Source organism: Plectrocnemia conspersa, unplaced genomic scaffold, assembly GCF_051122295.1.
Source record: "Plectrocnemia conspersa isolate PC_06_02 unplaced genomic scaffold, ASM5112229v1 ptg000014l, whole genome shotgun sequence".
Lineage (NCBI taxonomy): Eukaryota > Metazoa > Arthropoda > Insecta > Trichoptera > Polycentropodidae > Plectrocnemia > Plectrocnemia conspersa.
Window position 1 is genome coordinate 15,125,098 of NW_028277178.1, and position 18,280 is coordinate 15,143,377.

The following is an 18,280-nucleotide window of genomic DNA, read 5'->3' on the forward strand; positions in this document are numbered from 1 at the left end:
TAGTTGTTTCCCCTATGTATTTTTAACAAGATACAAAATATTGTTGCAAAAATATAAAAATAAAATATATATTTTGACACTAATTAAAATAAGGTTTTATTTTACCCAACCAGGAAATAAATTCAATTTATTACACAATTAACGCGTCTCAGGAGTTTCGAACCTTGTCCCGGCAAAAACTAATAAAGGCGGTAAGGTCAAATACGCCGTTACAGCAATAAACCTACACTATCTTATATCAACACATCCGAGTGTACAAAATAAAACGAAATAATAACACAGTTTCATGAGATTTTATAATTTAATATATTTTATATTGAAACAAAACTACATTAAATTTGACGTATTATATTAGTTTAATACTTTAATAATGATTTAATTTAGTGATAAAAAAGATGCATTGCAAAAAATATTTCTAGAGCTTTTTATTTTAGAATCACCCAGGTACTTTAGAACATCCTTTTATTTCTAGTTTAACATAGTCTACATGGAGTGCTAATGCAATTGGTAAAGCTGGAATGAACACACTTGATTCCTAACTCGGCACCCAACACGCGCAGAAATATTTTGGTACAGTTTTGTTTTTTTATGATATTGTTTATAAAGTCGAACGTTAAAACCTATTTTTTTTCTTATCACATACAGCTCATACGTCCTTTTTATAAACATTATTAGGTTGACGATGAATACCAGCAACAGTTTTCTCTTAAACACAAAAAAATTACATTTCATCGTTGCTGCTACTCAGACATAAAAAATCTGCAACGTCAAACTGGCCTTAGCGAAACAACAGTATTATCGACCAAATAAAGGAAATGTTTCATTTTTACTAGCCCTGTATCTTTACTGTCTAACTATAACTCGTATAATATATGTATATATGGTAAGTATAATTACATATAACGAATCTAAAAGTTTCTAAAAATATAATATTTAATACAACCTCGTTAATGAGGAATACATAGAATTTATACAAAACACGAGTCCAAATGAATAAAGTGAAGTCATTAATTATTTTTGCAAAAAATGTTTTTATCTTTCCATGTTGTTAGGGGTTGTGGCTTTTTTGTATTGCGAAGCTAAATCATTAGTCAGAAAAGATAGGCTTTCTGGGACGACGTATTGCCGACATTTGTCAAGGTGGCAATTTTCACTTGCGTACTGTTTTGTACAAGTGAAATATTTCGAGCGGTTGTAACATCAATTTAATAAGGTAGTAAAAACAAATTAAAAATATCCTGGTTAGTTGATAAACTGACGTAAATTTTAACTTTTACAAAAAAAATTTGATTATAATGAATGAAAGTGGTTCTTAAACATTTTGAGGTCTTCAAAAAAATTATAGGGAAGATGCTTCAAATATTTTATTTATATACTCTCTAAATGTGCAAATTAAACTGTTTACTATTTGCTGGGTTAGGTTAAATTAAAAACTGTTTGTTAAGCTTTGCATATTCAATGTCATTCGGAAAATTTTGGATGATCAAGTTGATTAATACCATACAAAGGATAATTGTTGACATGGCCAACTATATTAATTAGCAAGTTGTAGAGAGGATAAAGAAATTTAGATATACTACGATTCAACTGTATGTATTAGCTAACGTTTAACCGTGCTTTTTTATTCTGCTTCTTATTTTTATTGCCTAAATTTAACTGGATGGACCAGTAGTTCAGAGATATTTAGTTCTTCCAATTGTATGGTCCACCTAGTTACAAATAAGCTATATACAGAATATCATAATTTAAATTAATGAACTATAAACTCCAAGCTGTTAACAACGCCGTGTAAGAATATGGATTTGCAACACTATAATATTAATTTACATGCCAAAATTATCTGGATTTTTTCACGCCTTTTCAAACTGTGAGAAAATCTAAGGGTTCTTACAATACGACGCAGTACACGTTAGCGATAAATATAATAACGTTGTCATGGTCACGAATAAGATATTAGAAAACAAAATTAAATACATTTTTATTTCTTAGTAATATTTTTAAACACTACGATCTTAATTTCCTGTTAGAGCTAAACCGAAAGTTTTAACCGATTTATTCAACACGCTACTTAGCTTTTTGAGATGAGAGGACTTTCGTATCGCCTGTTTTCTTACTCGCATCCCATTTGCTGACGTTTCGACCATCGGTGTTGGGGGTCATCATCTTGAGCGTAATTTTGACCATATTTCAGCCGCCGCAGACTCTTGATCTGCATCGTCTTTGATTCGATCTTGTATTATGGTATTTTTATGTTTGTTTGTTACTAAGGGAACAACAAGTGCATTAATTTTCGAATTGTTTTGTTAAAATGAATTTATTTATATGAATTTTGTTAGTATTTAATTCAGCTTGGTTTAGATCATTCTTGCTTTCGCGTCGTCTCTTTTATTTAGTGCTATTTTAATTTTAATTTCGATTTCAATTGTTTCTCAATCATTTTTTTTAATTGAGTTTTTAATTTTGCTTAAAGTTTTAGTTGTAGCAGAGTTTAAATGTTATAAGATAACATAAAAAACAATGCTGCAAAATCTAGGCATTTCACAGCTGATACAAAATGGTGACGACAAAAGGATTTTGCTAAAAATTGTCATATTCGACAAGAAAATTTACTTGTATGAAATATTTATGTAATATTTTTATAAGATTAAATTTATTACTAAAAATATTATATGTAATATTGCACTGATAAACTTTAAAGCTGTTTCATTTAGGAAATATGTGATGCTTTGAAAATTAAAATAAAACATAAAAAATAACTTGAACTAAGTTTAAAACAAAGTATATTGTATAACGACCGCAAACAGATTAAACGTACCTACAAAAAAAATCTGTTGCGAAAGTCCTGTTCAAAATAAGCTATGTTTTCTATAACATTATGATAATGAATAATTCTCAAATACCTAATCTAGTTTGGAATAAAAATTAGTAATGCTTAAAAAATCTATAAAAATTGATAAGAAAGAACTGAATGAAAAATTACTTAAAATGTAAGTATTTTTAATTTTTATTTTTTATTAACTATCTAATGTTTGCAAATAATACTATTAAGTTCGTGTCCTTCAGATATATTATTGAATAGCAACATCAAAAGCTGATATTGACTACTTTTGCTTCGTGCTTTTCTTTGAGTAAATTTCGTTACACGCTTTAAACTTACACACATAAAGGGAAGCGCAAAATTCATAGTTTACCTTGAGAATCAAAAAATCGCCGACAAGCTCTGTGTTTATATATAAATAGCACATTCAGGAATTTAAGCAAAAATACCGACGTCGACAGCTCATTAAGCTTTTAGTCACACAGCTCTGAAGGTCTTAAATCCCAGTTACGGTCTGGCCTACTTTCATTCATTCCTTTTCAAGCAAATAATTATTTTTCTTTTAAATTGAAACACTTGAATGCAATATTTAAAAGATCATATAATATATAATATGTATAAGTGGAAAATATATACAGATAGATTGATAGAAGGATAGGGGATAGGATGGGGTAAGATGGGTTTTTATAACATTGACTTTTTGGTTGCTTGATATAGGCATGAAAATTTATGACCAAAGAGCTATGCCTATATTACTATATTTTTCGCAAATATATGTATTCAACAACAAGTTGTAAAAACAGAAATTTGTATCCTGCAGCTTTCACATTCGAATATATATATAGTTATTATATAACTATTTAAATATACTTTTGCGCTTATTGTAATTACTTCAAAAATTAACTTAATGTTTCTAACTTGCAAGTGATACCAGTTAAACCGCATATGTCTCTAAGTCGATGTGCTTATCGAAATGCGACGGGAGATATCGCCGATTATGGCTTCCAAATGTTCACACAGTGAATACGTTAACGCGTTTCCCTTTTATCATCGTCCTAATCCCGTGATTTAAATCCCCTTCAAAGATTCTGCCGTGGAGTGTTCCGTGCCGTTTACGACAAAGTTTTAACCGACGCAAATTCATCTCAGCGAACGAGTATGGGTTCATGAAACTAATTCAATTTTGTACCATTCACAGCAAGCGTATGCCACAAACTAAAATGATTATCTAGCAAATCGCTAGCTGCTATTTTTTCCAATTGAACGTTAAAAACAGAAAGTTTATCTCAAATTTATTCTTAAACATTTAAAAATATATAGAAGACTTACTTATAAAAGTTCACAACCTGATAATAAAATAATGTATCAGGTTGTTCCATACTCTGTGTTTTTTAAGGTGCGGTAATTAAAATGTGTAATACTTTTACTTAATTATATATTCCTCATCATTTTCTACAATTATTCTCTAGATATTAATATTTTTTTTAAATCTGATTCGAAAAATAATGTATATTTTGAAGCAATAAATTCTTTAATGTTTTGTATATCTGTTTTTGTAAAATATTTTTTTCTACCTTAAAACTTTTACAGGGATCTAAATATAATATATCTCACAAATAACACGTAAGAATTCTCCGGTGCATTGAATGAATATGTCTTTGTTATAAAACGGTCAACAATACATAAAACAGAAAAACAATATATCACCGGAAGACAAATATTCCCGTTACACAATCAGTCCCTCGAAGACTCCGACACACTAGAAGAGACCAGCAGACGCCCGTCCGCCCACGGACAACATACTGTCATGGACGCTCGCTTAACCCTACCGTAGTAGAGAGGGGTCAACCTCCGCTATACTATCGCTGCCACGCCACCTACAAGACCTCAGTGGACCTTCTACCGACACCATCCCTCCGCCAGTAAAAAAAATCTAATTCCACCCCCATGTCGTCGCAATTGGTTCAAGCGCAAGAGTAATGAGAGCAAAAAAACCTCCTCAGATACTTAATTTAGGAATACACTTTCATTAACAACTCCCACCAGATACTTTCGAATTGGAACGCACGATGGTTCATTGAAATTCGCACCAAGCGGAGCTATGCTAAGCATCGACCGAAATTTAGAAGACCAAGAAAACAGTACAAATTGTACGCGATTTATAATTGTTGCAAATTTAACAATAACTTTTAATATATATTATATATAACTTTGCTTTCTATAAAAATAAACATATGAATGCTAAGTCAGAACAGATTATTTTTCTATATTTATAAATAGATATGCTTTACTTACAATATATTGTCCCAAAAATAAATACACAAACTTACATATATACATATTTACATATGATATTTCTTAATTTATACCAAAAAGTAATTTTAATTGTCAGAATACGTATTGGTAAACTTTTAATTTGTTTCCTTAAAGGAATCCCGTTCTTGCTACACATTTTTTATTTCTTAAATGTCAAATGCAAAATTTACTTGTAAATATACAATAATACAATTCAATTTTGCGTATTTTTAAAATATTCAATACCACATTTAGGGATAGAACCGCAGCTCCGGTTCGTTAATTCTGAACACGAAATAAAAGTTCCGGATCGTGATTTTTTTTCAGGAAGTTAATCGCTTTTAATCTTTTGTGCGGCTTAATATAGTAATTACTAAAATATATTTTAAAAAATAATAAACTTTTTTGAAATTATATGTAATTAAGCAAACGCTCTTATGTTCTTATGATACTAACATATAAGAAGTCAACCATAAAAAACATGTTATTTTAAGTCGCGTATTTTTAACTGTTGAAATTTAGATTAGTTTTCCGAAGAAATGTTCAACCTCAGTTGAAATCGAATCATTCGTTCTCAAAATAATCTTAGACATACAGACAGAATATAAAATTATTTTATATATAAGGATAAATCAGTATTTTCTGCAGACAATACTTATTTTGAAAGCATATCCGTTGTTTATTTTTCATAAAAAAAAACATTAAATAAGCATCCCGCTGCTTAAAAAAATGTTTTTTTTTAATTTGAAGATTCTAAAGCCATTGCTGATATATATGTTTATGTAATAGTTTCTACACAAAGGCGTTTTATAAACCACCTTCAAGTGAAACCGTCATTAAAACAATATGTGGAAAATATAAACTAGGATGTTTCAAGAGACCGTCCAGAAAGCGACACACCTACTTTAAACAATAAACGTTAATTATTATAGTCAATACTTCTTTAAGTATTGACTACCCCGGGCGGCACTCGCTTGGGGGCGGCATATTCGCGATGGAATCGTCTAGTGTGGTTCTAAACCCTGAATAAACTAAAATTTATGTAAATCTACGAATGGCTAGAGCTTAATAATAATCAATTTATTATTTTAAGAAATGCTGATTTTATGACCCTGCAAAAAATGTATGGGGGGGCAGCAATTTAAAGGATTGCCCTGGGCGGCACATACCCTAGCTACACCACTGCTTCTATGCCATTGTCACGCTCGAAACAAATAATATTGTCCTCATTCATAAGCATGAATTAATCGTAGAACCCAAAATATAATATACATATTTATGTAAGCGCGTCCAAGGGGGTGGAAATTAGGTAATTCGTCAAAATAACCCTGTCCACCATTCGTCAAAGCCGCTCGCATCACGAATATTCAAAACGTGGCTCTAAAACACGAATTTTTTTATGAAATTTTGCACTGCATTCTAATCTATCAAATATTCTCAAGTGAAATGGAAGTTTTCTAGTGAAACATTACGTAGCAAACTTATTACATATTTTATTTATAATTACCATTTAATTATATTTGTATTTGAAAAGATTACTGACACCTATATGCAAATGGGCCGAATTTTATAATACATAATGTCTTTAAAGATCTTTATCCTCAATCTACCCATTACCATTTATAAATATTGTGCAAAAGAATAAGTTTAATTTTTTAGTTAGTTATATTGTTTTAAATAATTATTTTTACAGATTTTTAATAGTTAAGAGATAATTAAAGAATATTATTAAGATCCTGTTTTATTTCACTCAATAATGAATAGCCATATTAAAGCTGTATAATAAACCGCATAAAACATTGTTTGATTATCATTATGAATTACAAATATATTTAACAAACTTTATGATACATACGTATAATATGTAAAAACTTTATATCCATCGACACTGTGCTATCCTTTTAATGATATACAAACATCTGACTGGATTTCCACATTCTTCCTGGTAGACGGTGCAGCGAAGTGAGCTTTGTTTGCTCCCCTCACTCGTTAAGACAAAAACACTTCTAGCTGCTTTCAAAATAAAACCCGACTACTTGAATAAACGAGTAGCCATCCATAAAATATCTCATGAAAAAGAATACTTTAATGACAGCGCAATAATATTAATAATTTTTTTATTATAATTAAAAAAAACATTCAATATTAACTTACATATTATATTTTAATACACACAATCAACAGTAATACATCAAACAACAATAAAATCAATGTAATTCCAGTATACATACAAACATCCATAGTTGAAACTTCAGCATAAGCAAATATTTTTAATTATTCAACAAACTTTTTTAAATTTAAGTAATTACTAAATAGTATTATTTTTTTAGCAAAATAGTGAATATCAGATTTCTATTTTATAAGACTGATCTTAAATTCACTTATATGTGAATGAAAAGTTTTATTGAAATACACAAAAGTAAACATATGTAACTCGAAAACAAAAAAAAGATCTAGTAAATAGCACTACAACAAATTTGATTTTTTGCTACCTAATTTATATGTAAAATTAAGCACTATTTTTTCCTAGCACATGGTTATTTTTTATACTGTATAGTTGAATTTTATTATAGATTGTGTTATATGTACATAATACGCAGTACTTAATGAATTCATTTAGTTTTTGGTATAAAATTATAATTAAATAGAAAAATGAACCTTTTGGAATAATAAATTATATGTCCTTTTTTATTGTATTTCATACTATCACTCTTACAGCTATATATAACTTTTGCTAGGATCTGATGTTAATGTAAATTTATGCGCTGATTTTAAATTCACAATTGGTCTTTTTAACATGTGTAATTGTAGCAAAAAATTATAATTTCAATGATATTATCTATATAGATACCTAAATAAATTTACATACATAATACTCACAAAAAACAGTATAATCAGCATGCATCTCTTAAAAATATACTGAGAAATATTGTTAATTCATAATTATAATTTAAAACTCTAAATGCATAGTGTATATAATTCATTAAAAAACGGTTGAAAAAATATGAATTCTAAAAGATAAAAAATTCTAAAATATGAATTAAAAAATCGATTATTATAAAACGAGATCTTATCAGGAAAACTAGTAATACAGCTGATATTTTTAATTTTACATATCAATCTTATCTTTGTGGCAAAATGTATTGCTGTAATTATCTAATTATAATGAATGATTGTCGTTAAAAAGCATTCATCAATTTATCATAATTTAATAAATATAAATTTTAGATACTTGTACAGCATTACACTTTTAAATTTTAATTTTTAATTCACACAAATCTATATTAAAATTATATACAATTCAATGCTTAATTTCTAAAATACCTAAAATCTTAGGATAACAATTTCTAATAAATAAAAAAATTATAACTAAAACACAAAATAATTATGTATATAAAACGGCACTCATAATCACACAAAATTAGGAAAATAAAATGTTTAAAAAATCTTTGTACTATATTTTTATTTAAGAAAATATAAATATAAAATTATGGCAAACCATAAACAGGATGAAAATGAAGAAGCTAAAATGATAAAATAAAATTTAAATTAACATTCATCAATTACATTGCTGATGTTTTCCTCTAAAACACTATCTTCCATAGAACTGACCGCTGAATCAGTTTCCACCAGCATATCAGTCTTATCCTTAGCACCTTCTTCATTTATTGAATCATCAGATACCATGCTTTTACCGCTACTTTCAAGTGATACGTTAAAATCGAACTCCATCTCACTCGATTGATTTAAATTTCTCTTTTTATTCTTATACTTCCTCTTATTCTTTTTTTTGCTTTCATTACTTACGCTAACAGTGCTATCATCAGATCCAAAAACCACTATACCGTTATCAGTCGACAAAGATTGAGCAAAATTCTTATTTACATATCTAAAATATAAATCTCTGGCTATTTTATCTTTGTACTTTTTTTTAGCAGCTTGCTTCTCTTCAAAATCTTTTATGAACGAAGATTGATCCGTGTAAGTTTTAGGTCTCATATTATTGTAATTTGGATGTAGATTGATATCTGTTGAAAAAAAAACGATTAATTTCAAATACAAACAATCTTTAAATGCAATCAATAATACCTGAACCTAACAACTCGTTCACCATGTACGGATATAACCATACAACGAGGGGAGTAGTGCCTCCCACATAATGCCCTTCTCGGTGATAAAATAAAAATCCATCAATAAAAGGCTTATTATCCGGAAAGGGGGGCCATTGCGACATGAAGTTATTTAACGATTCTCTATTACACTTATACTTAGTAATGAGATGTATCGGATAATCGTTTACATTTGGAACTACTTCAGTAGTATTGTACTCTGTAAACTTAGATCTCAACCAACAATCTCTAAATTCCAACTGTAATATTATAAATAGATTTAAATTATTTAAATGCTTATAAAAATGATATTGTATTAAATATTAATACATACATCACAGTCAGTGAGGGTTTGATTGACCCACATCAAAACATCTAGCACATAAATTGATTGTGTTGAATCACACCATACGCAGTCCAAAATGCATGATTTTTTATTTTCACCATGATCTCTATTGCCGCCGGGTAATTTAGATTTCCAGCAATTGTGTAGTCTTCCACCCTTATAGTAAGTTTTTGTATTCTCCTGAAAGATCAAAGTAAATCATTAAATCATATTGTATATTGATCATAAATCTACTTAAAATATTTATTAATTTATTGTGAATCTTCTGTTTGAACATGGCAGGCGTTAGCCCAATGCATTACGAGTTAAGCACAATCAACAAATATTAAGTAAGTAGTAAGACACCAAGTTGAAATCAAAGTCTATAAATCAGTGACATGTAATTTATTAATTATTAATTCTAATAATAAGCTTACGCTCAAAACATGTCACTATGCACAATCCAGTTCGATTTTATTTTAATTATTCATCACAATATTCATCCGTGAGATTAGAAAAATCAAGGAAAACTTAATTTGAGATGATCGATTGTGATCTCACACACAATAGAAATTTAAAAACACTAGTCTGTGTGTGATTCGAACCCAGGTCTTTAAGTATTAATTATTGACCTATGCCACTGATCTATCATGCTGATATACGTATGTATATACATACATCAATTTTTAAAAAACGGGTTCAATATAAAATCAAAACTATTTTTGATTATCTGATACATGAAAATATAATTTTTATGTATGAGATAATTAATTTCATAAAATAGTTTTATGTTTACAATAAATTTTGTAAAAAAAAATTTTTTTTAATGTTTGACATATATTATATATCTCAAAGCACATTTTGTATAATCTAACACAATAGAATATAAAATATTGATAAAAATTACTATAATACCAACAAATTAAATAAATATGTTTATCTGTAATAATATATGAAAGGATCCTATTATAAGCACTAAATATGACAATAATATAACATATATTAATAACACAATAAATTAAATAAATATTTTTTATCTGTAATAATATATGAAAGGATCATTTTATCAACAACTCGATGTATAGAAAATGGTGATAATATGAATAATCTCATATAATTAAGATTATGAAATGAAACATGTACAGCGTAAAAATACATTTACAATAAGTAGATAAAAATCGTTATCAACATCCTCGACATCATCATATACATATATATGAGATTGTTATTTAATCGACAATCACATACAGAATGTGTGCTATTGTAGATATCCTTCTCACGTCATAGACAGTTAATTCACAAAAAGCAGTCAATTCATTTTAACAAAAAGAGAGTATCAAGACCTCAAAAATCATTTAAATTTAGATGCTGGTTTTGTTCTACTGAATTAACAAGTACTGTGTATCATTGAATCTGCTAATTAAAAAATGTTGAAACAAGCCTTAAAGACAATTAGTGCAATGCAACAAAGAAAATAGTGTTGCTGTGGAAAAACTAGTGGTCAACAATCAGGGCTGGCCCTAGCATATTAAGCATCCCAGGCAAAAACTAAGTCGCTCCTCCCCCTCCGCCCCCCCCCCACAACCGCATATTAATAACACATTACATTTAAAACATGAACTGATATACATTTAAATATCATATATCAATACTGGTGTACCATAAATTTACTATCGCAAATAATTTTTAAATTTATAGTAAATCAAAATAACTACATAGTGGTTGTTTATTGTATTATAATTATTTAGTAAATTTAGGCATTTAAGACCTAAAAAATAGAAGACCAATGCTGAAAAATAGTAGCGAAACATCTATATGGTAACCACAGATTAAAGAATATGATAGCAGCAAATCAAAATGTGCATAGAATAGTGTAAAATATATGGTTACCAAGAAACATCATTGAGTCACTTTACACTTCAATACAATTCCTTTTTAATAAATGTAAAATTATTATCCACATAAATTTAAAAAAAATATTAAGATGTATTTTGCCGTTTTAAACATTAATAGAAATTACATTTTTAGAACCGAAGTGTAATTGACATGTTGAGAATAATTTATAAGTAAGTTCAACATAAAAAAGTAGGTGTGTTATAGAATTTATAAGCTTAAAGAAATAAAGCTTATTTTCAAATATCAACCGCTACTAGCTATATGAAATAATTTTGAGTGTTCTCTAATTTTCAGTGGTCTCTGATTACATGTATGCTTAAAAATCAATTTTAATTTTTTTTAAGCAACTTTGTATGAAAAGTTTTGAAGAAAATAAAAACGCCTTTATTTTGATTTGAAGCTAGCGCCGCAGGCGACCAGATACATTATTGGGGGGGGGGGGCAGGTGAATGCATTTTTTCCACCTTGAATTTGGGCAGATAAATGCATCTCATTTAATTAAATATTATGAATATTAATGAAATAGAAATATTTAAAAAAAAAGCTGAAATCACGTCCCTGATTCTAAACCAGAAATTGTCGGGTTATCCCTTATGACTCAGGTTATCCCTAAAATGACTCAAAAAAGTTACATATTTATATTCATACATAAAAATGGATGTGTCTATGTGTATATGTTCTAGCATAACTATAGAACGCCTGGAGCAATTTTAACCAAACTTGGTACACATATGACTTACTGTCTGGAAAAAAATACTGTGGGTGTTGAACATCCCTACGCCTCGAGGAGTGGGGGGTGACATGTAAAAATCAATATTAGTGTTGAATTAATATTTTTCGCGGTCGCGGAGATGAATAGTGACACTCTGGAAGCCGTTTAAGTCCAAGTTAACCCCCAACAGCATGGAGGTGAGAAAGGGAGAAAAATAAACTGGCAAAACGACTGATAATGGTGTTGAATCCATAGTTTTCTTGGTCGCTAACACACTGGAAGTTGCTGAAGTCAAAGTTAACCCTTATCGGCATGATTCACTACCCATTTTATTGAAATAAATTTCAAAAGAAATATAATATAAATAAATTTCAAAAGAAAAATCGAAGTGACATTTATTAAGGTTATTTATGGCTTTCTGAATGTCCCACGTGTCAGTAAATCCACCAATATATATGCATGGAGACCCGTTTGTTTAAATAATATAAGCATGGATGTAAATTCACAGAACTAAGTTTGTTTTTTATATATACTTTGGCATGCCTTTTTCTAGTTGCACAAATTTCAGATTTAACTCGGGCATGACCGACAAGGGGTTAAAAAAATTGGAAAAAATATTGAATCTATTGAATTTATCGAATACATTTTCACTGGTAGATATATATTTTTACCAGTAAAAATATTATTTATCTGGCAGGTGCCAGTAAAATTATATAATTTCAAACTTTCCATATATGCATTTACATGCTCATTATTATTTATTTACACGTGATGTATCAATTTTACAGTGTAAATATTTCAGTAAAGTTATATTTTCACTAGTGAAGTCCAAATATATTTTCACCAGTAGATATATATTTCTATTAACAAAAATATAATTTAACTGATAGGTGCTAGTGAAATTATATGCTGCTCTTAAATGTCTGAAATTCAATTTGACATTTGCAAAACGTCCATTTGGTGTTAAAACCAAAACTAAACATAATGTAAGTCAAGTCTAAAATACAAATTAAGTCAATTCATCTCTCTGGGGAAAATAAGCGGAAGAAGAAGTACAGACAGGCATAACATCTCACATATTGCTCCATAGATATAAGAATGTTTACAAAGTATAATCAAACCACTTTTGATATAGTAGCGTTGGTATATTCAAATTAAATTTTGGTCAATAGGAGGGTGCAAAAAACCATTATCACTTCTCAGAAGTCAAAAATTCACATCAAAAGCAATAAAATCGTGTCAGCGCCGGCACGATTTTATTGCTTTTGATGTGGATTTTTTACTTCTGAGAAGGGATAATTGTTTTTTGCGCTCTTCTATTGATCAAAATTCGGTTTAGATATACTTAATTTGATTCTCACTTATTGTAAGTTGTAATATCGTTATAAACGTCTTCACTGCGATGCCAACGGCACAATTTTATTGATTTTATTGATTCTAAAGTTTAGAATCAATAAAAGCAATAAAATTGTGCCGTTGGCATCGCAGTAAAGACATTTAGAATCTAAACAGATACCCCCTTAAATTTGACCAGAAAAATGCATGTCATTTAATTAAATACTATGAATCTTAATGAAATGGAAATTCCTGCATTGATTGTTGTAACGGTTGCGATCAAATCAGAAAATTTATATAGTGAACATTTGACATAACTGTATTCACGACTAATGAAAGTTGGGGACCAGAAATAAAAAATCAATCATTAAAATAGCAGCTGCCAGAAATAAGCAATGTTACAGCATGTAAGGTGCCTTTCGTTAAAAAAGTAATTATCATAGTATTTTGTTATTATTAACGGATTTACGCAATTTTAAATTTCATTTTTTCCTCGTACATGTTCCTTGTGATCATATTCTAATTTTCAAAAATTGTAGTGCGCTCATTATAGACAAAATATAAGCCTTAATCGTGATGAGTAAAAAGAAACGTGTTATAACTATGGAGTACAACTATAAAGTATATAGCACTAAAAATATTGCAACTTCTAACACAATAACAAAATACGGGAATTTTAATTTATCAATACTAACAAAGATTTTAACGAATTAAAACTTATACAATTAGTAGAGGAATCTGAATTAAATATAAGTAACCATCATGAAAGCGTGAGTTCTGAGGAAACAAAAGCCAATTCTTCAACATGCATCTTTAGGACGAATTAACCATGTAGGTCACCACAAATTTATTGTATATGTACTTAAGACTATTAATATGTATCTAAGCTAATATTAAAAATATATACTTTTGTTGCAACAAGCAAGACACGTATCCCTTTTGGACATGCCAACGCAAGCCAATTATCTTCGAAGTCTTCAGGACGCTCAATCATCCATTCTGAGAGCATCAATTCCTCAGATAAATCCCTTTTTCTATTTGTAAATCCGGGTACATATGCAGACGGTTTATATTCCTGTAAAATGTTCATAATAATTAACATTTTATGTTTTTAAATATGTATAACAATTAAAATAATTACATTTTCTATTCCTTCAGACTCGACTGTTTCGACAACCTCCAGTATTCCTCTCCTAGAGTCGATTTGTTGATCTCGGAGACTGAAATTAAAAATGATAAAAATGATGGCGGTGCATCTATGTAAGCTCTTGAAGAGCCGCTTTCCCTATTTTATTTCTTAAGTTAATAAAATTGGGAAGTATTTGAAAATTCAATATGCGTACATGCTCCAGCATTTGTTGATAATTAAATGGTGTATATTTGTATTTTATGTAGCAATTCCAATAAATTTTCTGGTGTTAAAAGGCAAAATTAGTAAAAAAAAAAATGGTTAATTATTATAAATTTACCAAGCGACTTAGGTTTGACAATTAAGTTGTTGCTTTTAAGTGTTTTTTGATTTATGCATTAAGTTTATATCACATATTTTTTTGTAATATTGTGTTTCGCTTTGAAAATCAAAATATACTTGAAAAACAAAACCTAATTTTTTTATAGAAATAGTAATTTTAAAAACCTAAATAGACTTATAGTCTGTCCAAGATGTTAACGACCATCGTCGTTGTATTGTAAATAAGGGTGCGTGTACGCATTCATGCACACATCTACAGTTTTCCACGAATTTTTTTACACTGATATGAGAACGTTACCAATACTAAATCAGGGATGTTTTTGAAGTAGGGTGACCATGCGTTGGAAATTGCATTAAAAACTATAATGTTTCGCGCTCAAACACGTTCGCGATGTTATTGTTCTTTGTTTACATATATTATTAAATATTTACATTCTGTTCCGTACAACCCATAAATTATGTTTTAGATGTCTCTGCGCTTATACCCGCACCCGATGGTTAACCTTATTTTTTGTAAAAATTTGTCCCTTAAGTGATTTTATGACGGGTCATAAAATCGGGCCATTTTCGCTCGCCTTTATTATTTTGCGCCAAAGTTGCCGCCATCGGTATACGTCTTAAATAATATTTTGGTGAGTGCTGTCATGTTTTTGAGTTAAATATGTATACAACTAAGCAAAATAAGTAAGCAAGTGTTATTTTACATTTTCCACAACAAATAAAATTAAAAAAGTAAAAATTAATTGCACTTGTAATTTCACATGGTCACCCTATTAAATTCTCTCACCAGTACTATGACGATGGTCGTTCATATCTTGGACGGGCTGTACATTATTATTTATTACTAATAAAAATTTGAATAATGAATAGATTCATACATATATTTGAAATTATAATTGTAATAGAGAGTAGAGGTGTAGACTTTAGCACGATTTTTTTTTTTGAAGTTTCTTACTAGTCATAAAATATGTATAGACATATACTATTCCAAGCAAAAACGAAACATAACCTATAAAATATCTAAAGTTTAATTTTATTAACAATTAAAGGCATATTGTGTGATACGTTTGCATTCATTAGATATATTAAATGGTATGTCAAAAAATCTAACCTCTTCTGGCGAGTCAAATACACTCGTCTTCTAGTATCTTGATCGGACAATTTTGGAGTATTGGTCAGTTGCGCTAAGCGATAACTTGTATCGGTGGATAATTTGTTCGTAAATTCCTCCACAATGCTTTCGATGTCCATCTTTAATATAAACGCAAAATATAAGCACAAGAGACGTTAACTTCAAATTTTGACGTATAGATATTGGAGTTTTAAAGCTATAACAGACTTATTGTTGGCCATAAGTTAGCAATATATTTTTTTATAAAAATATAAAACGATAAAATAATTATCAGTATTTTACTTTAAATCACAGTACACATATTTGAATGAATATTCTTATTAAAATAATTCAAATTTACAATTTTAATAAATTGTTAAAAGATCGTAGGTAGTATATTTAATTATAATGTGCTAAAAAAATAATTAATTTTATAAATCGTTTTAGTAATAACTTGTACAATAGATAACAATAATAATATAAAAATATATTATATAACTTATATAATGTTTTAATACACAATAATAATATTATTCACCATATAGCGCTGCTAAGGAAACTTACTACTGTATATAACCTAACTTTAGTCATTTACTCCTTTTATATGCTTTATTTGGTAATCGTTTTGGTCATAATAATTAGGATTTTTTTTATTTAAAATTCCTAATTATAATATATTATAAAAAAAAAAGTTTATAAAAATGCCACTTTTTAAAAATCAAAAACATGAAGGTTTTGCTGTGTTCCACGTTTTTTGTATAAAAATTAAAAAAGTTAATATGAATCTTATAATTTACTATAGTACTTGAAAAATATTTATTTTATAATATCAAAAGCCCTAAAAAAAATCGCTAAAATAATATATCAATTGTATATTTAAACAGCATGGGTTTTACCATTTATGTCTGCTTATAAATAGGTCCCGTTTTCCACCATCGATCTTTGTTTTACACATTAGACCGGGTTTAATCTGAATTACCTGTTTTCACAAAATATCTGAAATGACATTTTTGTTAGCTCCCTCAGTATCCCAAATTGAACAAAAATTTCCGAGATGCCATCTTTTTTTTAGCTATCCCGGTAAGTCTGCTCATAAAAATATAAAAAATAAAAAAGCGTGAAAATTTAATTATACGCACAGCACAAGTTTTATTTATGAAATATAATTGAGAAATCTATTGCTTTGCGTAGTAAACATTAATTCATGACTAGTTAACTGTTTGTATAAATTAAGATGACTAGAGGTCCTCCTTTGAGTGTAATTGTCCTTTTTAAAAATGTTGTCCTCTTTGTCATCATTTTGTCATTCTTTATCCTTCTTCAATTTTTTTAAACAATATCTTTTTTGCGCTCCCGCAGCAATTTCTCTTTTACAAAAAAATTTCGGGAATGACCTATGAACAAATTTTTTGAAATGATCTTTTTTTAGCTCTCGGACAAAAATTTCCGAAATAAATTTTAAACGAAATGTCCGTGATGACCTTATTTATTTTTTTGGTCCCATAGCAATTTATCCTTCTTTGGCCTCCTCGAACAAAAATTTCCGAGATGTCCGTTTTATTTGTATAGTCCTCCTTTGATATTTTCAAAATTTGGTCACCTTATTAAAATAGAATTTGGGTTTACCACTTTTTACTAACGAAAAAATTTAAGAAGAATTAAATTTAAATATATATTATTTAAACATATGTATATATTATTTAAAACAACAGCTGAAAAGTAAAAAAATAGTTTTCTCAGAAACGCAATAATTGCTATCTATTTATTTATTTTCAACAATTATTTTTCATATATTATGTCTATATATTTATTTCTAACAGTCATTTATCAAAGTATATTTGTTTTCAACAGTCCAATAACATCGATTATTACGTGCTTTAAAATTCACCCATGTAATTTTTCGATCGCCATGAAGAACATACCAGTATGTACACATGACGGTTGCTTACTTGTTCTCGAGATATACTTGTCTGCTCAAATTATTACCTCTTTCACTATTGTTATAAGTATATACATATATATTTTAATATTTTTGTAATCCAATTAAAATTGCTTTGATACCGTAAGAACAAGTAATGATAGCTGTAAGAACTAGTCATAATATTTTTTTAATATAAATCTCATTATAAACGGCCCGAGAATACTACCTTGCGGAACTCCAGCTGAAAGTAAGATGTTTTTTCATAAGACTAAAGAATAAATTATTTA

At 28.6% G+C, this 18,280-nt stretch overlaps 1 protein-coding gene across 1 annotated transcript; it reads right to left on the minus strand.

Annotated features, from left to right (window-relative positions):
• Window positions 1–7,258: 7,258 nt before the first annotated feature.
• Window positions 7,259–16,298, minus strand: Snup (snurportin-1). The gene is made up of 6 exons (XM_088203824.1): window positions 16,073–16,298; window positions 14,632–14,710; window positions 14,398–14,565; window positions 9,557–9,748; window positions 9,203–9,482; window positions 7,259–9,141 (listed from the first exon to the last, which is right to left on the minus strand). The coding sequence occupies exons 1-6, from the start codon at window positions 16,210–16,212 to the stop codon at window positions 8,663–8,665; spliced, it is 1,338 nt and encodes a 445-aa protein (XP_088059950.1). The 5' UTR covers window positions 16,213–16,298; the 3' UTR covers window positions 7,259–8,662.
• Window positions 16,299–18,280: the final 1,982 nt, after the last annotated feature.

Coding starts and splice junctions, on each gene's coding strand:
- Snup (XM_088203824.1), bottom strand. CDS start 16,212: ATGGACATCGAAAGCATTGTGGAGGAATTTACGAACAAATTATCCACC. Junction 14,711..16,072: donor TATTTGACTCGCCAGAAGAG/GTTAGATTTTTT, acceptor TTTTAATTTCAG/TCTCCGAGATCAACAAATCG. Junction 9,483..9,556: donor AAACCCTCACTGACTGTGAT/GTATGTATTAAT, acceptor ATAATATTACAG/TTGGAATTTAGAGATTGTTG.